The following is a 20,770-nucleotide window of genomic DNA, read 5'->3' as shown; positions in this document are numbered from 1 at the left end:
CTGTCCAAATTCCCTTTAAAATCTTAAATGATTCCCTTTGAGCTAAATTGACCTGTTTCCCTTACAGTGTGAATGAGCTGTGTGTTGATTTTCATTCTGTAGGAGCAGTTTTCACTTTTCTGCCGTGGGGCGGCTCACAGCTTCTCTTTCAAAGCTCGATGAGGTTCTCAGTTACATCTCATCGAGTATCAGAGGGTTTTTTCCCTAAAATCCCAAGACACAGCCAGTTATATAAAGATAGCAGTGACTTGTGATTGCAGGCTTTGAGATCTTGAGACGTTGTTGACTCTTTTTGGAAACTCTACAGGAGGCAAGTTACTTTTTCTCAGGAAAAACATCTGAGAATTTAGCATTGAATCTCAAGGAATAATCGAGACGTTGTTGATGTGATTCGACTGCTGACACACACACACACACACACACACACACACACACACACCTGCATGTCCTCTTTCATCTTCACTATCATCAGAGCCACTTTCATTGACGATCTATTGATTATCTCTCTGCAGATCCTCTGTTAGTCTGTCAGACCGCTCTTTCTCATCTGAATCAGCTCTGTTGAGTCTTTGTGTTACAGTAATAAATCACAGTCACTTGCCTCACTTAAATGAGGAACATATGTAATCCATTACAGCGGGAAAGAGAAAGAAAGAGAGGGAACGTTTCAGACAAAGGACAGACAGATGAAATGTAGCGTGTGTGTGATTGAGTGCGTCTGATGCAGAGATGGAGGGGTTAAAGAGCTCTTGACCGCGTGAAGAGAAGCAGTCATTTAGAGCAGCTCCAGAAACCAACAGGAACCTGTGGATGGTTTCCACTCGTGGTCTGGACCTCAGCGCTGCTATTTCTGACATGATCCTGATGCTGGATATACAACATGAACACCAGATTACACTTTATTTCCGTAGTCCGCTTTAGACATCCTACTGACTATGAGTAACTTTGCAACTACATGTCAGCTAACTCGCACTAGAGTATTAGTAAACTGTAAACGGCGCTTTATTGTTCAGCCCAAAGAGGCACAAAATCACTTTCACAGACTTTTACATTAACTGTTCCCTCCTGGTGGAATGACCTGCCCAACTCAATCCCAGCAGCTGAGTCCTTAACCATCTTCAAGAATCGGCTAAAAACACATCTCTTCCATCTTTATTTAACCCTCTAACTCTAGCACTATCTATTCTAATTCTATTCTTTCAATAAAAAAAAATAAATACTTGCCCCTTTTAGACTTGCACTCTATTAATTTACTAACTGCTTGTTTTCTTTAAAAAAAAAAACTAACACTAGCTTCTCTATTCTTTTTGTATTATATCTATTTGTTTTCTTTTTATTTATTATACAATTAACAAAAAGCAAAAAAAAGGCCTCTAACACTAGCTTGCTCTATTCTATTTCGATTCTATCTGTTTTCTTTTTATTTATTATATAATTAAAAAACGTTGCTATGTGTACTGCGTTAAGCTAACTGAGACTTGCACAACACTTGCATATGATTGCTCTTTTGTTGATTTTGATTGCTTCCATTGTCCTCATTTGTAAGTGACTTTGGATAAAAGCATCTGCTAATGACTAAATGTAAATGAAAGGTTAGTAGATTGAGTTGAGATGCAAAGTTACTCACAGCCAGTAGAATGTCCATCAAAATAAAAGCTGACAGTTTACTAATACTCTAATGACTGCTAGTTGACATGAAGTTCACTTATAGTTAGTAGAATGTCTAAAGTGGACATCAAAATACAGTGTTAGCGAAGACAAACCCTGATGGTTCAAAGACAGACCGAGCTGTTTTCAGTCAGTTCAGTTCTGCATGTCTCCTCATCTCAGTCTCTTCACAATGTGGCCTGAAGATCATCAATCAAGCCGTTCTCATCCGTCTTCCAGGAACACAGGAGCGCAGGAAAAAGTGACCGCTTGAGAGAAGTAAATTAATATTTACACACAAAACACAGTGGACAAATGATCTGGATTGGTTGTCCATTTCCTTGCACATCAGAGTAATGCTGCTTCTGTAGCTGAAAGAGCAGAGCAAACACGGGTTTGATTCCCGGAGAATGAATGAACTGAACAGTGCTTACCTTCAGTGCAGTGCACACTATTGTTGCAAAGTCTGTGGTCAGTAAAATAAAATTATAATAATAATGATTTTATTCATCAAGGATGCATTAAAATGCTCAAAAGTTAAAGTACAGACATTTACAATGTTACAAAACATTTCAGTTTCAAATAAATGCTGTTCTTTTGAACTTTCTATTCATCTGTGAATCCTGAAATTTATCACGGTTTTCACAAACATATTGTGCGGCACAACTGTTTTCAGCATTGATAATAATCAGAAATGTTTCTCGAGCAGCAAATCAGCATATTAGAATGATTTTTGAAGATCATGTGACACTGAAGACTGGAGGAATGATGCTGAAAATACAGCTGTGCATCACAGAAATACATTACAGTTTAACAGATATTCACATAGAAAACAGCTGTTTTAAATTGCAATAATATTTCACTGTATTTTTGATCAAATAATTGCAGCCTTGGTAAGCACAAGCACAAACACGTTCAGGTGTGCGTTCAGGTGTGCGATCTGGTGTGCGTTCTGGTGTGCGTTCAGTTGTGCGATCTGGTGTGCGATCTGGTGTGCGTTCAGGTGTGCGTTCTGCTGTGCGTTCTGCTGTGCGTTCTGCTGTGCGTTCTGCTGTGCGTTCTGCTGTGCGTTCTGCTGTGCGTTCTGCTGTGCGTTCTGCTGTGCGTTCTGCTGTGCGTTCTGCTGTGCGTTCTGCTGTGCGTTCTGCTGTGCGTTCTGCTGTGCGTTCTGCTGTGCGTTCTGCTGTGCGTTCTGCTGTGCGTTCTGCTGTGCGTTCTGCTGTGCGTTCTGCTGTGCGTTCTGCTGTGCGTTCTGCTGTGCGTTCTGCTGTGCGTTCTGCTGTGCGTTCTGCTGTGCGTTCTGCTGTGCGTTCTGCTGTGCGTTCTGCTGTGCGTTCTGCTGTGCGTTCTGCTGTGCGTTCTGCTGTGCGTTCTGCTGTGCGTTCTGCTGTGCGTTCTGCTGTGCGTTCTGCTGTGCGTTCTGCTGTGCGTTCTGCTGTGCGTTCTGCTGTGCGTTCTGCTGTGCGTTCTGCTGTGCGTTCTGCTGTGCGTTCTGCTGTGCGTTCTGCTGTGCGTTCTGCTGTGCGTTCTGCTGTGCGTTCTGCTGTGCGTTCTGCTGTGCGTTCTGCTGTGCGTTCTGCTGTGCGTTCTGCTGTGCGTTCTGCTGTGCGTTCTGCTGTGCGTTCTGCTGTGCGTTCTGCTGTGCGTTCTGCTGTGCGTTCTGCTGTGCGTTCTGCTGTGCGTTCTGCTGTGCGTTCTGCTGTGCGTTCTGCTGTGCGTTCTGCTGTGCGTTCTGCTGTGCGTTCTGCTGTGCGTTCTGCTGTGCGTTCTGCTGTGCGTTCTGCTGTGCGTTCTGCTGTGCGTTCTGCTGTGCGTTCTGCTGTGCGTTCTGCTGTGCGTTCTGCTGTGCGTTCTGCTGTGCGTTCTGCTGTGCGTTCTGCTGTGCGTTCTGCTGTGCGTTCTGCTGTGCGTTCTGCTGTGCGTTCTGCTGTGCGTTCTGCTGTGCGTTCTGCTGTGCGTTCTGCTGTGCGTTCTGCTGTGCGTTCTGCTGTGCGTTCTGCTGTGCGTTCTGCTGTGCGTTCTGCTGTGCGTTCTGCTGTGCGTTCTGCTGTGCGTTCTGCTGTGCGTTCTGCTGTGCGTTCTGCTGTGCGTTCTGCTGTGCGTTCTGCTGTGCGTTCTGCTGTGCGTTCTGCTGTGCGTTCTGCTGTGCGTTCTGCTGTGCGTTCTGCTGTGCGTTCTGCTGTGCGTTCTGCTGTGCGTTCTGCTGTGCGTTCTGCTGTGCGTTCTGCTGTGCGTTCTGCTGTGCGTTCTGCTGTGCGTTCTGCTGTGCGTTCTGCTGTGCGTTCTGCTGTGCGTTCTGCTGTGCGTTCTGCTGTGCGTTCTGCTGTGCGTTCTGCTGTGCGTTCTGCTGTGCGTTCTGCTGTGCGTTCTGCTGTGCGTTCTGCTGTGCGTTCTGCTGTGCGTTCTGCTGTGCGTTCTGCTGTGCGTTCTGCTGTGCGTTCTGCTGTGCGTTCTGCTGTGCGTTCTGCTGTGCGTTCAGGTGTGCGTTCAGGTGTGCGTTCAGGTGTGTGAGCTGTCAGTCAGAGTGTCTGGAGCAGGTTGTTGTGTGAGATCTGACCATCTGCTTCTCAGTGTTGTGTTTCTCATGAATGTACGTAGATCTCGTCTGATGCGCCGAGGTGTTTGTGATTGTGAATTCGCTTCACATTGTCCTCTTTTCTTCTTCATTTGAAGCTACAGTGTAACAGTCAGAGGCAGATAGTAGTGAAGTATTTTTACTCTGCTTTAACAGTACTTTTCAAGCGTCTGTACTTTATCAGAGTGTTTCTCCTTAGAAACTTTACTTCACAACATTCCAAAGCATAATATTGTACTTTTACTGTACAACGTTTTATATAAATATCATTTAATACTTAATTACATTAGAAATCTAGTACTCAAGTAAAAGTAATTCAAAGATTCACTTGAGTACAAGAAAGTACTACCCCAGGTGGAAAAAAACTGCATTTCCATAATGTACTTAAAGTGCTCTACTTTCGCTCACTAATTTTGTACTTAATATACTAAAAATTATGCTATTTTGGGGCACCATGAATATGAACTAAAATGCGCTGTTAACATACTATCTCTGTATTTAAAATGCATTTAGTCAGCACTTGTAGTAGTGTACTAGTGTATGAAAGATGGGTTCAAGTGTACTACAAGTGGAAACTAAATATAACTTTTTAGTATATTAAGTACAAAATTAGTGCGTGAAGATAGAGCACTTTAAGAATATTATAGAAGTGCATTTTTTTCACCTGGGACATTTTGAATGTTCTTACGTATTAAAGGTAAGGAAAAAAACAACAACTTTAATTTATGAAATGTAGTGTAGTAAAAAGTATGACATAATGCTTTGGAATGTAGAGAAGTAAATGTTTTCCAAAGAAAAACACTCAGATAAAGTAGTGATACTTTTTAAATGTATTTGAATAAAGTAAGAATACTTCACTACTGTCCACCTCTGGTAACCCACAGTAATCTCACTGAAGTAATTTGAGGATGGTTTGATGGAGTTTGGACACGTGTTGGCTGAAGTTCAGAGGTTTGGACACACGTCTGCTGTGTGGGTTTGTTGTCTGATGCAGCTGAAGGCTACAGAAAGCTGATCCAGAGCTTGTTTTTACAGGCCCAGATCTCAGCGCACACGCTCTCTGGCTTCTCATGCCTGCAGGAGCTGGATCTCTGCCTCAGGACAACACACCTTGATCCGAGGTATGTGCGGCCCACGGCAGGCCTGCAGAGACACGTCTGGAGTCACTGGAGAAACCATCCAGCCACCGCTCCTGTGTGCAGATCAATCACACAACACATGTGTGACCCTGGAGCGCAAAACCTGTCATAAGGGTCCAGTTTTGGAAATTGAGATTTATGCATCATCTGAAAGTTAAATAAATAATCTTTCCATTTTATGTATGGTTTGTTAGGATAGGACAATATTTGAAAATCTGGAATCTGAGGGTGCAAAAAAATTTAATATTGAGAAAATCTCCTTTAAAGTTGTCCAAATTAAATTCTTAGCAATGCATATTACTAATCAAAAATTAAGTTTTGATATATTTACGGTAGGAGATTTACAAAATATCTTCATGGAACATGATCTTTACTTAATATCCTAATGATTTTTGGCATTTTATAAAAATTGATAATTTTGACCCATACAATGTATTGTTGGCTATTGCTACAAATACACCTGTGCAGAGGTATTTTTACTCTGCTGTAAAAGTACTTTTCAAGTGTCTGTACTTTATCAGTGTTTTTCTTTAGAAAACTTTTACTTCACAACATTCCAGAGCATAATATTGTACTTTTTACTGCACTATGCTTCTTATTAAATATAATTTAATACTTAATTACATTAGAAATCTAGTACTTCTAGTACTAATTCAAAGATTACTTGAGTACAAGAAAGTGCTACATTTGAAATGTTCTTAAGTATTAAAGGTAAAAAAAACAACAACTTTTATTTATGAAATGTAGTGCAGCAACAAGTACACTATGCTTTGGAATGTAGAGAAGTAAAAGTTTTTCAAAAAGAAAAGTACAGATACTTTTTAAATTTACTTGAGTAAAGTAAAACTACTTCACTACTGTCCACCTCTGCGTGCTACGTATGACTGGTTTTGTGCTCCAGGATCACATTTAGTGCAGATGAATGAATCAGACACAGTCCTTCACAGTCATAGAACATAGTGCTTTAGCATCAGTTACAGTCTCCATGAGCACATGCAGCTCCTGATGACTCAATCAGGTCCTCCTCGGTCTGTATCGTGCTCCTTCTGTTCTCCTGCTTCATATTCACATGCAGCTGCCAAACAGACGGATGATCTTGGGCTTTCAGCTTTTCAGTAACTCCAGCTCTTTCTCAGAAGAGGTTGCAGATCAGCGCTGAAGATGTTTTGTTTTAGTGTGACTTTCGGTCAGTTTGCTTTGAAAATGTTCTCCAAGTTTTTGAAGCTCACTGACAGCGTGTTATAGCTTGTGAGACTTTATAATATCAGTGTCGATGGTACATTCAAGCGTTTGACAACACATGTAATCAAAGTGAGCACAGATAATGAGTTTGATAGTATAGAAATATTATGAATATGGAGTTATATTAAATATTTCAGTGAATGCAAAGTCAGAATTAATCACACAGTATACAGTCACATTTGCTGTCAGTGGACTCGTCTTCTGTTGTTTTGAATGATCTGACCAACAGTATATTGAGTTATTGGTATTATAATATATAAATATATAGGTCACACTTTATTTCAAGGTCCAGTTATTGCTATTAACAACCCATCAACTATGACTTTTGCCTCAATAAACTCCTAATTTGCTGCTTATTAATATTAAGGCAGTTGTTAAGTTTAGTTGTTGGGTAGGGTTAAGGATGTAGACTATGATCATGCCTCATAAACAGCCAAAATATTAATAATAGACATGCTAATAAGCAACAGGTTATTAGTGAGAATTGGTGCCTATACTGAAGTGTTACCTATATATATACAACTAATGTGAGAGTATTTGAGTTAGTATGAAGTGCTGTCAGCCGTCAGTCTTAGTTCTCATTTAATCATATGCTGCAAAAGCAAAGTGTAATTTTATTTCAAGGCCCAGTTGATGGTGTGGTGTTGTTACATTCTGATGACCTTTTGTGTACAGTTGCTTCATTCTGAAGTTATGTTTCTGTAGGATGCGACTTAGTGTAGAAATGCTGACCCTGTTGATATTGTTGAATACATTTCTATTTGCAATTATGCGTTTTTGCAACTCACGAAGTCAGATTGCATTATTTTCTCGCACCATTTCAATGATGGTAAGCTCTTGTTGTTGAGTGAAGAGCCGTTCTCTTCCACCTTGAGGAGGTCGTCCAACCATTCTGTAGAAAATGGACAGGCCATGATTTATCACATGGTCCACCAGAGTAGCCCTGATGTCATCTGATACACGTCTCCGCACTGGTCCTCGTCTTTGTCCTCGTCCTCTTCCACGTCCGACTCCTCTCTCTCTTTGTCCTCCTCTTACTCTGACTCTCATTGCCTCCATGCTTGCAAAGTTCTCAAAATGGCTTACCTGAGGCCTATTTGTAGTGCTAAGGCTCAGACCGATTGGTGTTCTGTTTTCTGTGCAAGTGTTTTCAGGTGTGTATGTAAGTGCCTACAATTGCCAGATGAGTTTTGCATTTTGAACAGAGTGTTTTCCCAATGATAACAGGTGATTTCGTTTTTGAACAAAGTGTCTAATTTAAGAAAACGTGTGTAGTGTTTCGCAATAAGTGTGGTTACACTGTGTTTAAGGTATGCTACAAGAAGTTTAGGTATTGAGGCTTTGGTCTAAGCATTCGGTTTTAGTGTGTAAGCAATGGGCAAAAACTGTAATAGCAACTCATCTGAATGATATTGTAATAGATTAAATCCAGTGGGGTGTCGGATGTCTTAACTTCAACTCAGGAATTAGTTTGTTACAATATCATTTTGAAAGGTTAAATGATTCACGAAATTAATCAGTTCCTTTGAATCGGTTCTTTTCTGTGTAAAGATGTGAAATTGTTCATCATTCGATCTGATTCATCAACACTATCACAGAAGGCTGATTTTCGTGCTGAAGCTCGCTATATGTTAACCCTTGTGAACAAGAAGTACACTTTAAAAAGAGTAGCCTACTTCTTACAGAAATAATAGACTTTAAAATATTGAATTTTTTGAATTTTCTATTCAAACCTGTATGTCATGTATTTAAATATATACGTGTTTACACATTTGCAATTTAGTACATTTAAATATATTAACACACCACAGTTAAACTACAGCTAATCAAGTATACTTGTGCTTTATTGTATTAGTCAACACTTCAAAATAAGGGCCCTTCGTTAAAACAAGATTATTAAAACATAATGATTAAAAATTAACTTTAAAGTAACATTTTTAATTTGACATTTTACAAAGTGCACTTTTTAGAAATTTACTTTTTGTTAAGATTGTTCTCTCTTTAAGTCACTTAAGTGGCCTTTATTTCATTCATATATTATCTGCAAGTACAGTTTTTAAATATCTATACTTTGATATATAAATATTTTTAAGAATTTAAAGAAATGAATACTTTTATTCAGAAAGGATGTGTTAAATTGATAAAAAGTGATAGTGAAGACATATTGTTAGAAAATATTTTTATTTTCTACTAAATGCTGTTCTTTTAAACTTTTTATTCATCAAAGAATCCTGAAAAAAGTATTACAGGTTCCAAAAAAAAAAAAAAAAATTGTATTTTAAAATAGAATAGTATTAATGTTTTTTTTTTTTAAGTATTTTAAAATAGAAAACTGTTGTTTTGAGTTGTGATAATGTTTCACAATATTACTGTTTTTCTCTGTTTTTGATTAAATAAATGCAGCCTTGATGAGCAAAAGATACTTCTTTAAAAAAACATTAAAAATCTAGCTGATCCTAAACTTTTGAACGTCAGTGTATACTAAGATTTAAGGTACACTACAAGTGCACATTCAGTAAAAATAAGTGCAATTGTCTTTCAAAACAGTTTAGATGCTGTTCCACTAAATCCTCGTTCAGTGGCAAAGCAACATTAATGATCCCATTCATTTTCTATTGTGTAGCACATGAGATCCGTCTCCTGTCACATACTTGTTCTGGTGAGCTTTCATGTGCTGCTCTTCTGAAGTTCAGGGGTGATCTGAGGGTAAATCTTCTGTGTGCAGATGGAGGAGGGATATGAACTCGACCTCACCTATGTGACGGAGCGCATTATCGCCGTGTCCTTCCCTCAAGACTGCTTCGAGGAGACGTACCTGCGCAACCTGAGAGACGTCACACGCATGCTCAAGTCCAAACACGCAGACAACTATCTGGTGAGGATCCGTTACGCTTTCACACAGGAGACACGCTCTCTGATGAAGTTCTGTCATTACGTCATGCATCATGGGCTTCCGGTCTAGAGCTGATGCTGTTTAACTCTTCATCATTCGTTTTCCAGGTGATCAACCTGTCAGAGAGAAAGCAGGAGCTCACTAAGATGAACCCTAAGGTAGTGTGCACAGTAAAAAACAATCCCGTAAAATTTACGGTAAAAAAAACCGGCAGCTGTGGTTGTCAGAATTTTACCATAAAAAATACGGTAGCCACATTTGTGACCCTGGAGCACAAAAACAGTCTTAAGTGTCAATTTTGTGAAATTGAGATTTATGCATCATCTGAAAGCTGAATAAATAATCGTTCCATTGATGTATGGTTTGTTAGGATCGGACAATATTTGGCTGAGATACAACTATTTGAAAATCTGGAATCTGAGGGTGCAAAAAAATCTAAATATTGAGAAAATCATCTTTAAAGTTGTCCAAATTAAGTTCTTAGCAATGCATATTACTAATCAAAAATTAAGTTTTTATATATTTACGGTAGAAAATTTACTAAATATCTTAATGGAACATGATCTTAATATATGAATAATACAGTGGGTACGGAAAGTATTCAGACCCCCTTAAATTTTTCACTCTTTGTTATATTGCAGCCATTTGCTAAAATCATTTAAGTTAATTTTTTTTCCTCATTAATGTACACACAGCACCCCATATTGACAGAAAAACACAGAATCGTTGACATTTTTGCAGATTTATTAAAAAAGAAAAACTGAAATATCACATGGTCCTAAGTATTCAGACCCTTTGCTCAGTATTTAGTAGAAGCACCCTTCTGAATACTTAGGACCATGTGATATTTCAGTTTTTCTTTTTTAATAAATCTGCAAAAATGTCAACAATTCTGTGTTTTTCTGTCAATATGGGGTGCTGTGTGTACATTAATGAGGAAAAAAAATTTACTTAAATGATTTTAGCAAATGGCTGCAATATAACAAAGAGTGAAAAATTTAAGGGGGTCTGAATACTTTCCGTACCCACTGTATATAATGATTTTTGGCATAAAAGAAAAATGTATAATTTTGACCCATACAATGTATTGTTGGCTATTGCTACAAATATACCTGTGCTGCTTATGACTGCTTTTGTGCTGCAGGGTCACATTTTAGGTTTTACAGATTTAACTTAAATTTACATTTAAATACCGTACTTTCATCAACTGATACAATGTTATTATAGCAACCTATTGAAGTACTGAAATCTGTTTTGCACCTTTGTAATACACTGATAACCACCAACAGCAGGTGGTGATGAGAAAGTCACATGATGAACCAAAGCCCATCACAATACTAACATATATAGAAGGTGCACAGTGTCATTCACTCAACACCATCATGGTAACACACATGAAACTGAAATAATGCAATAAACATCAACATCAGATGTAACATACAATCCTAATGTACACAACTGATGAGAATAAACCAAGAATAAACATAGTTTATACCGAATGTGAAATGTAATGCAGGGAATTCTGGGAATGTCAGCTTACGGTTATTCACTGTAAATTGTACGTTCTTTTTCACTTCTAAAAACGGTATACTACCGTAAAATTACATGTAATGTCCAATACAGTTTTTCACTGTATATAGTAGGGGAGCTTACCGTTAACCAATAAACAGGTTTTTACTGTAGAATATTTACAGTCTTTTACCGTTAAAATCACGGTAATTTTTTACAGCCTCATCCAGTCTGGAGCATGATATCGGTGTGTATTTGAACTGTGTTGATGTGCTGGTCCTTTCAGACTCTGGACACGGGATGGCCGGACTTCCACGCTCCTCCTCTGGATAAGATTTGCTCCATCTGTAAGGCCATAGAGGACTGGCTGAACGCCGATCCGCTGCACGTGGTGGTCATTCACTGCAGGGTGAGAATCTGATACAGCCTTATCACCAAACCACATGCTCGGCCAGGGATGAGCTGTGTTGTGTGTCAGTAATGCGTGATCTCTCTCTGATTCACCAGGGAGGGAAGGGCAGGATCGGAGTGGTCATCTCCTGCTTTGTTCATTTCACAGCCGTCTCTGCCAGGTAGCTTCACTCTTCACACGCTCCGACAGATCTCACTCTCAGTCATCATCACACAAGCTCAATCCAGTGTCTGTACCTGCGGGATCTTTTCTCTTCACTAACATCAAGCTGATTTTTAGTTCTCCTGTCAGAGGAACCTCAGGTGTAGAGAACCACATCGCTGTAACTGTTACCTTAAAGAGCTATTTCTACCTCATTTAACTTATGAAAATTATTATTATTTTGGTATAAATTTATATATTAATTTGATTCTGAGATATTAAATTATATTTGTGATTGCTTATCATTATTGCTTATCGCCCATTTCTCAATACTTTTGTCACTTTTTCTAAACTCTTCACACATTTCTCCTTGCCAGCTTTCAGTTTGGCACAGCAGCTAATTTCATTCAAAATGTATCAAAATAGTTCATACAGTTTCAAATAAACCCTTCATAACTTTAGCAACGATTGTCAACCAACAAACACACTTTTTCACTCATAATGACATAAAAAAAAAAAGTTAAAATCAGGCAGCATTAGTAACAAGAACAATAATGACACTCTGTACTGTTCAGATTCACTGCAATAAATGTTCTAAAAAATGCTGGGTTAAATACAACCCAGTGCTGGGTAAAATAGGGACAAAACCCAGCAATTGGGCTGTTTTGACCCAGCGGTTGGGTTAAATGTTTAACCCAAACTTCTGGGTAGTAACCCAACCGCTGGGTCAAAACAACCCAATTGCTGGGTTTGTCCCTATTTTACCCAGGACTGGGTTGTATTTAACCCAGCATTTTTTAGAGTGTAGAAATGTGGGAAATATCTGTTTTATTCAGTTTTGTATTATGCTATCTAAAGAGTTTGGAAATGTGCAGACTGCCCTGTAAGTACATTGAGTTTTGGTGGTTTTGGTGTCTGAGGGAGAAAATAATGTATGTAATGTGAAAGATGTAGTCGTTGAAGGTATTTTGTGCCAAAGCAATGATAAATGATCCACAGTTTATCCACACAGCTGATGTTGTGAGTTTTGACTGCTCTCATCTTCATCATCTAGTGTTTTAGCATTTCAAACCCAACACACGTCTTGTTAAAACTGCTGTGGTATTTGGTGATTGCTGTAATCTGATGTAACGCTGTGTTCGTATCTTCCTGACAGTGCGGATCAGGCTTTAGATCGCTTCGCCATGAGGAAGTTCTATGATGACAAGGTTTCTGCGTTGATGACGCCGTCTCAGAAAAGGTGATTCACTTCAAACACACATGTCCTGCAGCTCTACACGCTCTTCTGTGTGATGATCTGATCATCTTTCTTTGCTAGTTCTTCTTACATTATCAGTATTTCTTTGCGTTTACACATATATTGGCCTAAACTGAGTAAAAATATGGAATTTGCTGCAGATGCTGATATTTATATGATGATATTCTGATGCTTGTATAATGTAAATCAGTGAGATCTTTATAACAGTAGAGCAAATACTGACATAAAATGATATAAATACAAGTCGTCGTCTCTATATCTTCAATAATCTATCTCAGTAAAATGAGATTAAAATGCTCCAAACATATAATGCAGTGATTGAGAGCTGAAGAAATAAAGCTCCTCAGAAGATGTGAGATGTTCTGGAGGCTTGTGAAGATCATTCCTCCGCTGAGGAACAGTGAAAGTAAAGCTTCTGGAAACAAACGCTCCTCAAAAGATCCTGAGGATCAGATTTGAGACTCTAAAACGTGATTGACGGAGAATCAAGTAAAGCTGAGCTGCTTCAGTCCAGTAAGTGTTCATCTGGAGATATTACTGCAGTTATTCTGAGGCTTACTTGATAAAAATCAGTACAGATTTGACACGAGATGCTCCAGCTGAAGCAATTACACTAAAAGAGCTTCGACTGGATAAAAAACTCTAAACTATCAATCAGACGACAGAAGATGGAGTAGATTGAGTGCATATATAAGTAAATAGAATTGCAATTGTCTTGATGTAAGAAGGACTGAATACCTGATAAATGAGCACACTTGATAACGCTGTGTCAGATGAAGCTCTGCTGTTTGTTCAGGTACGTGTGGATCCTCAGCAGTCTCCTGAGCGGCTCCATCAAGATGAACACGTCTTCTCTCTTCCTCCACTGCATCATCATTCATGGCATCCCTCACTTCGACCCTGCAGGAGGTCAGTGCTCTTCTGAGCTGCATCATGTGTTCGAGTTAGTTCACAACAGAAGAAAGTGCTGCAAAGACGTATTTAACCCTGAAATCCAGTGCTACAGCAGCCAGAACTGGAGCCGTTTTAAAAATAACCCGTTCTTTCTCTTGCATCATGATGTTTTGCAGTGTGTCAGCCGTATCTGAAGGTGTATCAGGGGATGCAGGCGGTCTCTGTCTCAGGAGTCTAGTGAGTTCATTCACGTCTGAATAGCTTCATCACTGCATATTAATGACTGAGTATATACATTCTGGTTTGATTTAATATCTCATGCTCAGTGTTCTTTTTGTATCATTGACATGCTATTATAGTTTTTTGTTAATATTTTGAATTAGAATTTATTTGTCTTTTCCGTTTTCATTTTTATTTTAATTAAAGTTTTAGCGATTTTGTTGTTTTTATTCATTTTATGAATTGTTTTTTTGTTCTTTTTTCTGTTTATTTATTCAAATGTCTACATCGTTTTAGTTTATTTAGTTCTAGTTGTTTTAGTACTTTGCCACATAAATTAAGTGAAAATGAGAAATGTTGCCTTGGCCAGTAGCTGAAATAAATTAAAAATTTTTTTATAAAGCGGATAGTTCCGGTGCTTGATTCTGATTGGCTGAGCCATGTTCGAAGCTGTTGTAAATGACTCTACAAAGTAACATACACCTTTGTTTACGTTTGTCTGTTGCTCGGCAACCACTTTGTAGCAACCACAACTGTTTCTGAGGAGCTACATTGTTTGGTGGAAGAATACTGTTTTTATTAATATCATTACACTTTATTTGCTCTGTTTTATTTTGTGAAACCTTACTACGTATATGGAATAACCGTTTTATAAAAGCAATAAGCCCCGTGAAGCCGTGGTTTACAGTGAATTTATAACAGCTAAGGGGGTTTAACTCCGCTTCACGTCGTACCTAACAACACCCCTTAGTTGTTATAAACTCACTGTAAACCACGGCTTCACGTGGCTTATTGATTTATTATAGTTCAATGTTTAATTTGTTTCAGGCAATGTACATTTTTCAAGTTTTAGTTTCAGTTAATGATAAAAACCCTGGTTTGATTGAGATTTCTGAACATATCTTGCAGTCACGTTGGAGCCGCTCACAGAGACAGGATCTGCATCGCCCTCGAACCAGCACAGCTACTGAAGGGAGATATTCTGGTACAAACAAACCCTGAATAAACACCAAATAAACATTTAGGATGCACGTTTCTCAATAACAAGTGTGTAACTGCAGCCACAGAAAGAATTCATGCACTTTTTCATCATTTAATCATGCCAGCATACTGAACAATGACAGCTTAGACTAAAGACTAAACTAAGACTAGACTACATTCTAGAATATAAATCCAGAGTATGAACAGACAGAACAGGTTTGAGTGCTTTGTGTTTATAAATGATGTAGATGCTTGATAAAATAAAGGAGATAAAGAAGAGTAAATACTTGTAAAAACCACTGAAGAATGAAAGTGAACGTAATGGAGGAAAACGAAAGACATTAGATAGACGTTCAGTGATTTGGTGATCAGAGCAGCACTTCTGCATCCCGTTCGTCCGTGCCTTTATCTCAGTGAGGAATGCTGTGTTTTTCTCACCACTACATATCAGTATTCTGTCTTCTGTCTGCAGGTGAAATGCTTCCATAAGAGCAGCCGGTCTGAGCGAGACGTTATATTCAGAGTTCAGTTTCACACGGGTGCCGTTCAGGCCTACAGCCTCGTGTTTCAGAAAGACGACATGGAGCACGCTAACAAAGGTCAGCCATCTGACCACTACAGACACAACGACCCATTCAGGAGCACTGAGTTTATTTGGAATGAAAATGTAGTTGTGTTGATATTCTGCTGTTTCAATTTCAGATGCCAGATTTCCAGATTATGGGAAAGTGGAGTTGGTGTTCTCTGATGGCCCAGAAAGAATTTCAGGTGGGTTTTTCTGTGTTGTTGTCAGGTAATGCTGAAGTTTCTCCACATGTCATGTGCTGTTGGCAGTGCTGTACACACACGAGGGCCGGCGGTGTAGCTGTTATCCATCAGTCTGTTGTTCACTCAGGTTCAGAGCGCTGGCACAACGGTCCAGATGTGACCGTCGACTACATGAGCACAGATTCACTCTCTAAATGGAACTCCTACCAGAACATCTGCACTGCAGAAGGTAGGAAGATTTTAATGCTTATTTATAAAAGGAAGGACATGTGCTTGAGATTATATGTTGCTGATGGAGAGCTGGCTACACATACACGCTCCAATCACCTCAAAGATACTCCAGAGTTTGTTGTTTGTTTATCAGGAACATGTTTTACTGTCATATTGTATATTACACTAACAATAAAGAAACAAAAGAACAAATGTTTATTACTTGTTTTATATTATAGTGTGTCCAGCAACTTAATTAGGTTCGAAAATAGGAGTTGTACTTGGGTATTGTATGTATCCTGTTTTAAATACACACAACTGTAAGTTCTGGTCCTAAAATCTGCTCTTTAGGAGTTCTGATATAATCGTCTAATTGATCTACAGTGATTCTTTCTGCAGGTTGCACTATTACACCAGTGGGTGGCAACAAATGACTGTGTGAGTGAGTCGTTGAATCATTTACTTAACTGGTTCATTAAAAATACTGATTCTTTAGGGAATGAAACAAGTGAGAGAAGTCTTCATCAGTGAGTCATTTAATCATTCACGTAACCAAATTGGTATTAGTTTTAAAATTAGTTTCAAACATGTGTCCAAATAAGGCTTAGTCACATCTTTTAAACTAGCAACAGCAGTTCATGAATCCGTGGCATAAAAAGAAAAGTAGGGTCTTTGGTGACCACCGTTGTGCTTCCTTACTTATTTAAATATATCGAACATACTTGTCTGTTGATCTGTAATATAAAAGCAATATCATATGAGCAATAGTGCATTATAAAAACTTGAGTTTAGCTTACCTGTTGAGAAGAAACTGCACAAGTTTGGCATCTTAATTGAAACCCAAACATTCCATCAAAAAGCCACGCCCTAAACTCAGCCTGTTGCAGTAGCCACACCCCAAGTTACATTTGTGTAAGTCGCATTTTATTATTACTTTCAGAAATAGAAATAGAAACAAATAGATTTTTTACATGCTGCATCAGACCATATCGATGCATTGTCACACCCCTACTGTTAGTGGTGGACAATATGACCAAAGTCTTATATCAAAATATGAGTAAAAAACAAACAAACAAACAAACAAAAACTCAAGCTCACTGAAGACAAGTAAACAGTCAGTGATTAAATAAGAATAAGAAACTACTTACAAGCAATATGACAAAAATATTGATGATTAAAAAATAAATAAGAAATGCTACATACATTGTATAAAGTAATCAAATGAATAAAAACACTGCAGATTCTGCATCATTTCTTCTTATTAAAGTTACAAAAGTGATTTAGTCAAGAGCAGTGAGAGATTTTCTGTCTTTTGTTGTTTGATGAACATGAATGACAGACTGCAGGAATATTAGACTGCTGTCACTTTAAGAGCTGCCCGGATCCAATAAACATGTTTTCTTTCCAAGCTGTTTGCTTTCACTTGAAAAGTCAGGCATTTTGACATACAAGTGTGTGTATTTAACTGTTCAAGGCCTATAAAGCGGCAAAAATAGCTCCGTTCAATACTCCCACGCTCTATGAGCACCGTCTTCACGAATCTTAGATAGCCAAATGACTTTTCTTTTGCTGCTGATTGCGTTTCAAGCAGCTTAAAATCAATTTTTTAAATCGCAATGCTTAAAACGCGTGCAAACGATAAGTTTTCGTGAACATGTAGCACAGCAATGTCACATGAGCATATAACCGCGATAGAGACAATAGTCCAAAATCTCTACCGGTTAATTGTGTTTACCGCTATATCACCCACCTCTACCTACTGTACAACCCCACTGTCCTTTTAAAGCACAGGTAACCTTACTTCAGTTTTATGATATCACATCTGCTGCCTGAGCTCGCCTTAAATGATTTGTTGTTTTGCATAGTTGGGCAACATTCAGTCTGTGTCTTTTTCTGTACTGTGGCTTTGCTGTTTTACACACACACACACACACACACACACACACACGCTGAAACCACCCCGAGAGTCCATGCATCTTTTTCTGACTGAGGTGAGGCTCATGGCAGGACTTCATGTGCACTGCAGAATTCACACCCGTCTCAATCTCACAAACACAGGAATAGTCTGGCCACAGTCACAGGTCCCCCACAGCTGTTTTGCATAAAACGCATTCTTGGAAACAAGTTCCAGCTCCTTTAATGACGAGGGGTTGATCAAGCACAAACAGACGCCCCATTCTGAGGAGCATTCCTGCAGCAGACTTCAGGCCCTGTTTTCACATGCACACGCTGAAGTGACTCAAAGCTCACAGAAATTCAACATCTCTGCACCATCACTGTCCTGAGTTCTGTGTCTGTCTGTATGCCAGTCCACGGGTTACAGCAAACCATCAGATAATAGTGGTAGAGTGCTGTCTTTTGCAGAGTTTGCCCTGTGTGTGCAAAGATTGCAGGAATAACAATACTAACGATAATACCGTGAATTGATTTTAGTGCTGCTTCCTCAGGCTAGCATCGCTAGCTGGTGCAAGTGATTTGAACAAACCACTAGACCTAGTATGAGACTCCAGCATGTAGTTTGTCCCATGTGTGTTGTTGAGCCAGACAGACTGAAGGAGGAACCAGAACCACAGGAAGAACCAGACAGGAAGAAACCAACAGAACATCAATTTGGAGCAAAGATGCAATACCAAAAATGCAGTTACACTTTAATTCACGCACATTGAATGCACTTTTCATGTGGTGGATGACAGTGAACAGCATGAGTTGCTTCACAATGATCTTTGTTTCAAGGATTGTTTGTTGGTTTGTTTCAAGGATCCTTGTTTGTTGTAATATTATTACATATACTTTGCAAATATATGAAATTTAATATTTCAACTTTGTTTGAGTGTTTGGATGAAATAAGGGCATGGTTGGCTTCTAGTTTTCTGCAGCTCAATGAGTCTAAATCGGAAGTGGTGAGTTTTGGCCGTCCAAAGTTAGCCAAAGAGCTTTCTGTACATCTAGGCTCCTTGGCCACTAATGTCAACACTCAAGTAAGAAACCTTGGTGTAATCTTTGACTCTGAGTTTAAGTTTAATAGACAAGTCAATGCTGTGGTTAAAAGTAGCTTCTATCGATTATGAATCATTGACAAATTAAAGAGAATTTTGACTTTTGAGGACATGGAAACCGTGATTCATGCTTTTATTTAATCCAGATTGGATTATTGCAACTCGTTATATTTAGGGTTGTCTAAGGATCTGCTCTCACGGCTGCAGCTAGACTGTTGACTGGCACAAGGTCCAGCATTTCTCCGGTGCTGGCTTCGCTGCACTGGCTTCTGTTGGTTTTAGAGTCCAATATAAAACTTTGATAATGGTTTTTAAAGGTTTGCATGGCCTTGCTCCGGAGTACATTTCATGTCTGTTACAGCAGGCTTGTGTTGCTAGACCTCTAAGATCTTCACAGGGTTTGCTTTTACATGTTCCCAAAACACGTCTGAAAACCAAAGGAGATCGAGCGTTTTCTGTGGCAGCCCCACGTCTTTGGAATAGTCTCCGTTCAAAAAAGTCTCCGTGTGTTGAAAACACACCTTTACTCTGTGGCATACGGTGAACGTGATTTCACCAAGTACAGCATGTTCCTGGATCAACATCCTTGTTGATCCTGGAACAACATTCCAATCAACCAATCAGAATTGAGGGATAACTTTTCAGGAAATATCTGTTTTAGGCTCACGATCAGGATTAGGTGCTTCTACAGCCTTGTTAATCAGTTATCATTTCCCTCTGATTTTAGGAATAAATTATGGGTAAGATTAGGTTTAGGGGTAGGGATTGGGTTAAGTCTGTATTTTTGGACATTTATGTTGATCCAGAATCATGTCTTACTTGGCAAAATCACGGCAACCGTGGCATACAGTTGCCCCTAGCTTTTGGGACATTGAACAGTGATGGATACTGATGGATATTGTTGTGTATTGTGTCTGTTTGAGTAACTTTTAAACATGTAAAGAACTTTGATCAACTGGTGTTGTTTTAAATGTGCTATATAAATAAATGTTGATTGATTGTTTCCCTCATGCAGTGTTGTGTTTGTGATCAGTGAGTCACGTTCATCTCTTCTCTCTCCAGCGACTCCTCTCCAGTCTCCTGCTCTCACACTGGACCGATGCTCGGTGAGGAGGAACGGCAGCAGGAGCGCCACGCTCTCCTCCAGTCCTGACCACACGCTCTCGGCCAGCAGCGACTCAGGCTTGTCCAGTGCCTCGCTGCGCACCGACGGCTGGCCCAGAACCCCGCAGCCCAGCCAGCAGGAGCGTGTGGAGCTCAAGCGGTTGCTCAGTGGCTTCGGCCTGGACGAGACGAGTCGAGGCTGCACCGCAACGGAGCCGCCGCTCTTGGGCCCGCCACCGAGCCACGAGAATGCACCGAAGGAGCGCGAGACCGACATCCTGGACGACGAAGCGCTGGCCTCACGGCACGACCTGCACAGCGTGGATAGTCTGGGCACGCTCTCCTCGTCCTATCACAAGAGCAACCAGAACTCGCTGCTGTCCGACGGCTTTGGAGCAGACGAGCCTCATGTGTTCCAGCATGCCGGATACTACACGCAGACCTGGGTCCATCAGCAGCAGCTGGTCGCCGTTCAGCAGTACCTGTTCCTGCCGGAGGAGGACGCCACAGAGCAGCGCTTCCACAGCCGCATGCAGCAGCTGCTGCCTAAAGCCGCCGGTGAGCAGAACAAACTACTTTACAGTCTTTTTTCAGCTGCTTGCACACAAAATCTTTACTCGTCACACAATTTCTAAAACCTGACACTCAAACACCAGAGCCACATACCAAATCTGCAAAACCATACACTAATTCTCTGCCTTTGACTCATTTCAATTTCATAAAACACTTTTTGCAAAACACAACACACAATTCTTTATGTAACACATTGTCGCACGCAGCTG

The 20,770-nt window shown here is 39.7% G+C and overlaps 1 protein-coding gene across 1 annotated transcript in view; it reads left to right on the top strand.

The window, feature by feature from the left end:
- Positions 1-20,770, top strand: part of LOC107698931 (tensin-3-like) — a 40,229-nt gene that overhangs the window by 1,803 nt on the left and 17,656 nt on the right. The window contains exons 2-13 of the mRNA XM_016500073.1: positions 9,329-9,478; positions 9,604-9,654; positions 11,292-11,414; positions 11,513-11,577; positions 12,715-12,798; positions 13,613-13,725; positions 13,887-13,947; positions 14,839-14,914; positions 15,383-15,509; positions 15,613-15,678; positions 15,806-15,907; positions 19,947-20,546. Coding sequence (XP_016355559.1) covers positions 9,329-9,478; positions 9,604-9,654; positions 11,292-11,414; positions 11,513-11,577; positions 12,715-12,798; positions 13,613-13,725; positions 13,887-13,947; positions 14,839-14,914; positions 15,383-15,509; positions 15,613-15,678; positions 15,806-15,907; positions 19,947-20,546 — 1,618 coding nt within the window. The remainder of the gene's footprint in view (positions 1-9,328; positions 9,479-9,603; positions 9,655-11,291; positions 11,415-11,512; positions 11,578-12,714; positions 12,799-13,612; positions 13,726-13,886; positions 13,948-14,838; positions 14,915-15,382; positions 15,510-15,612; positions 15,679-15,805; positions 15,908-19,946; positions 20,547-20,770) is intronic.

Source organism: Sinocyclocheilus anshuiensis, unplaced genomic scaffold, assembly GCF_001515605.1.
Source record: "Sinocyclocheilus anshuiensis isolate Anshui unplaced genomic scaffold, SAMN03320099.WGS_v1.1 scaffold270, whole genome shotgun sequence".
In the NCBI taxonomy this organism is placed as follows: Eukaryota; Metazoa; Chordata; class Actinopteri; order Cypriniformes; family Cyprinidae; genus Sinocyclocheilus; species Sinocyclocheilus anshuiensis.
Note: the sequence above shows the minus strand (reverse complement) of the source record. Positions and strands in the feature narration are given on the sequence as shown.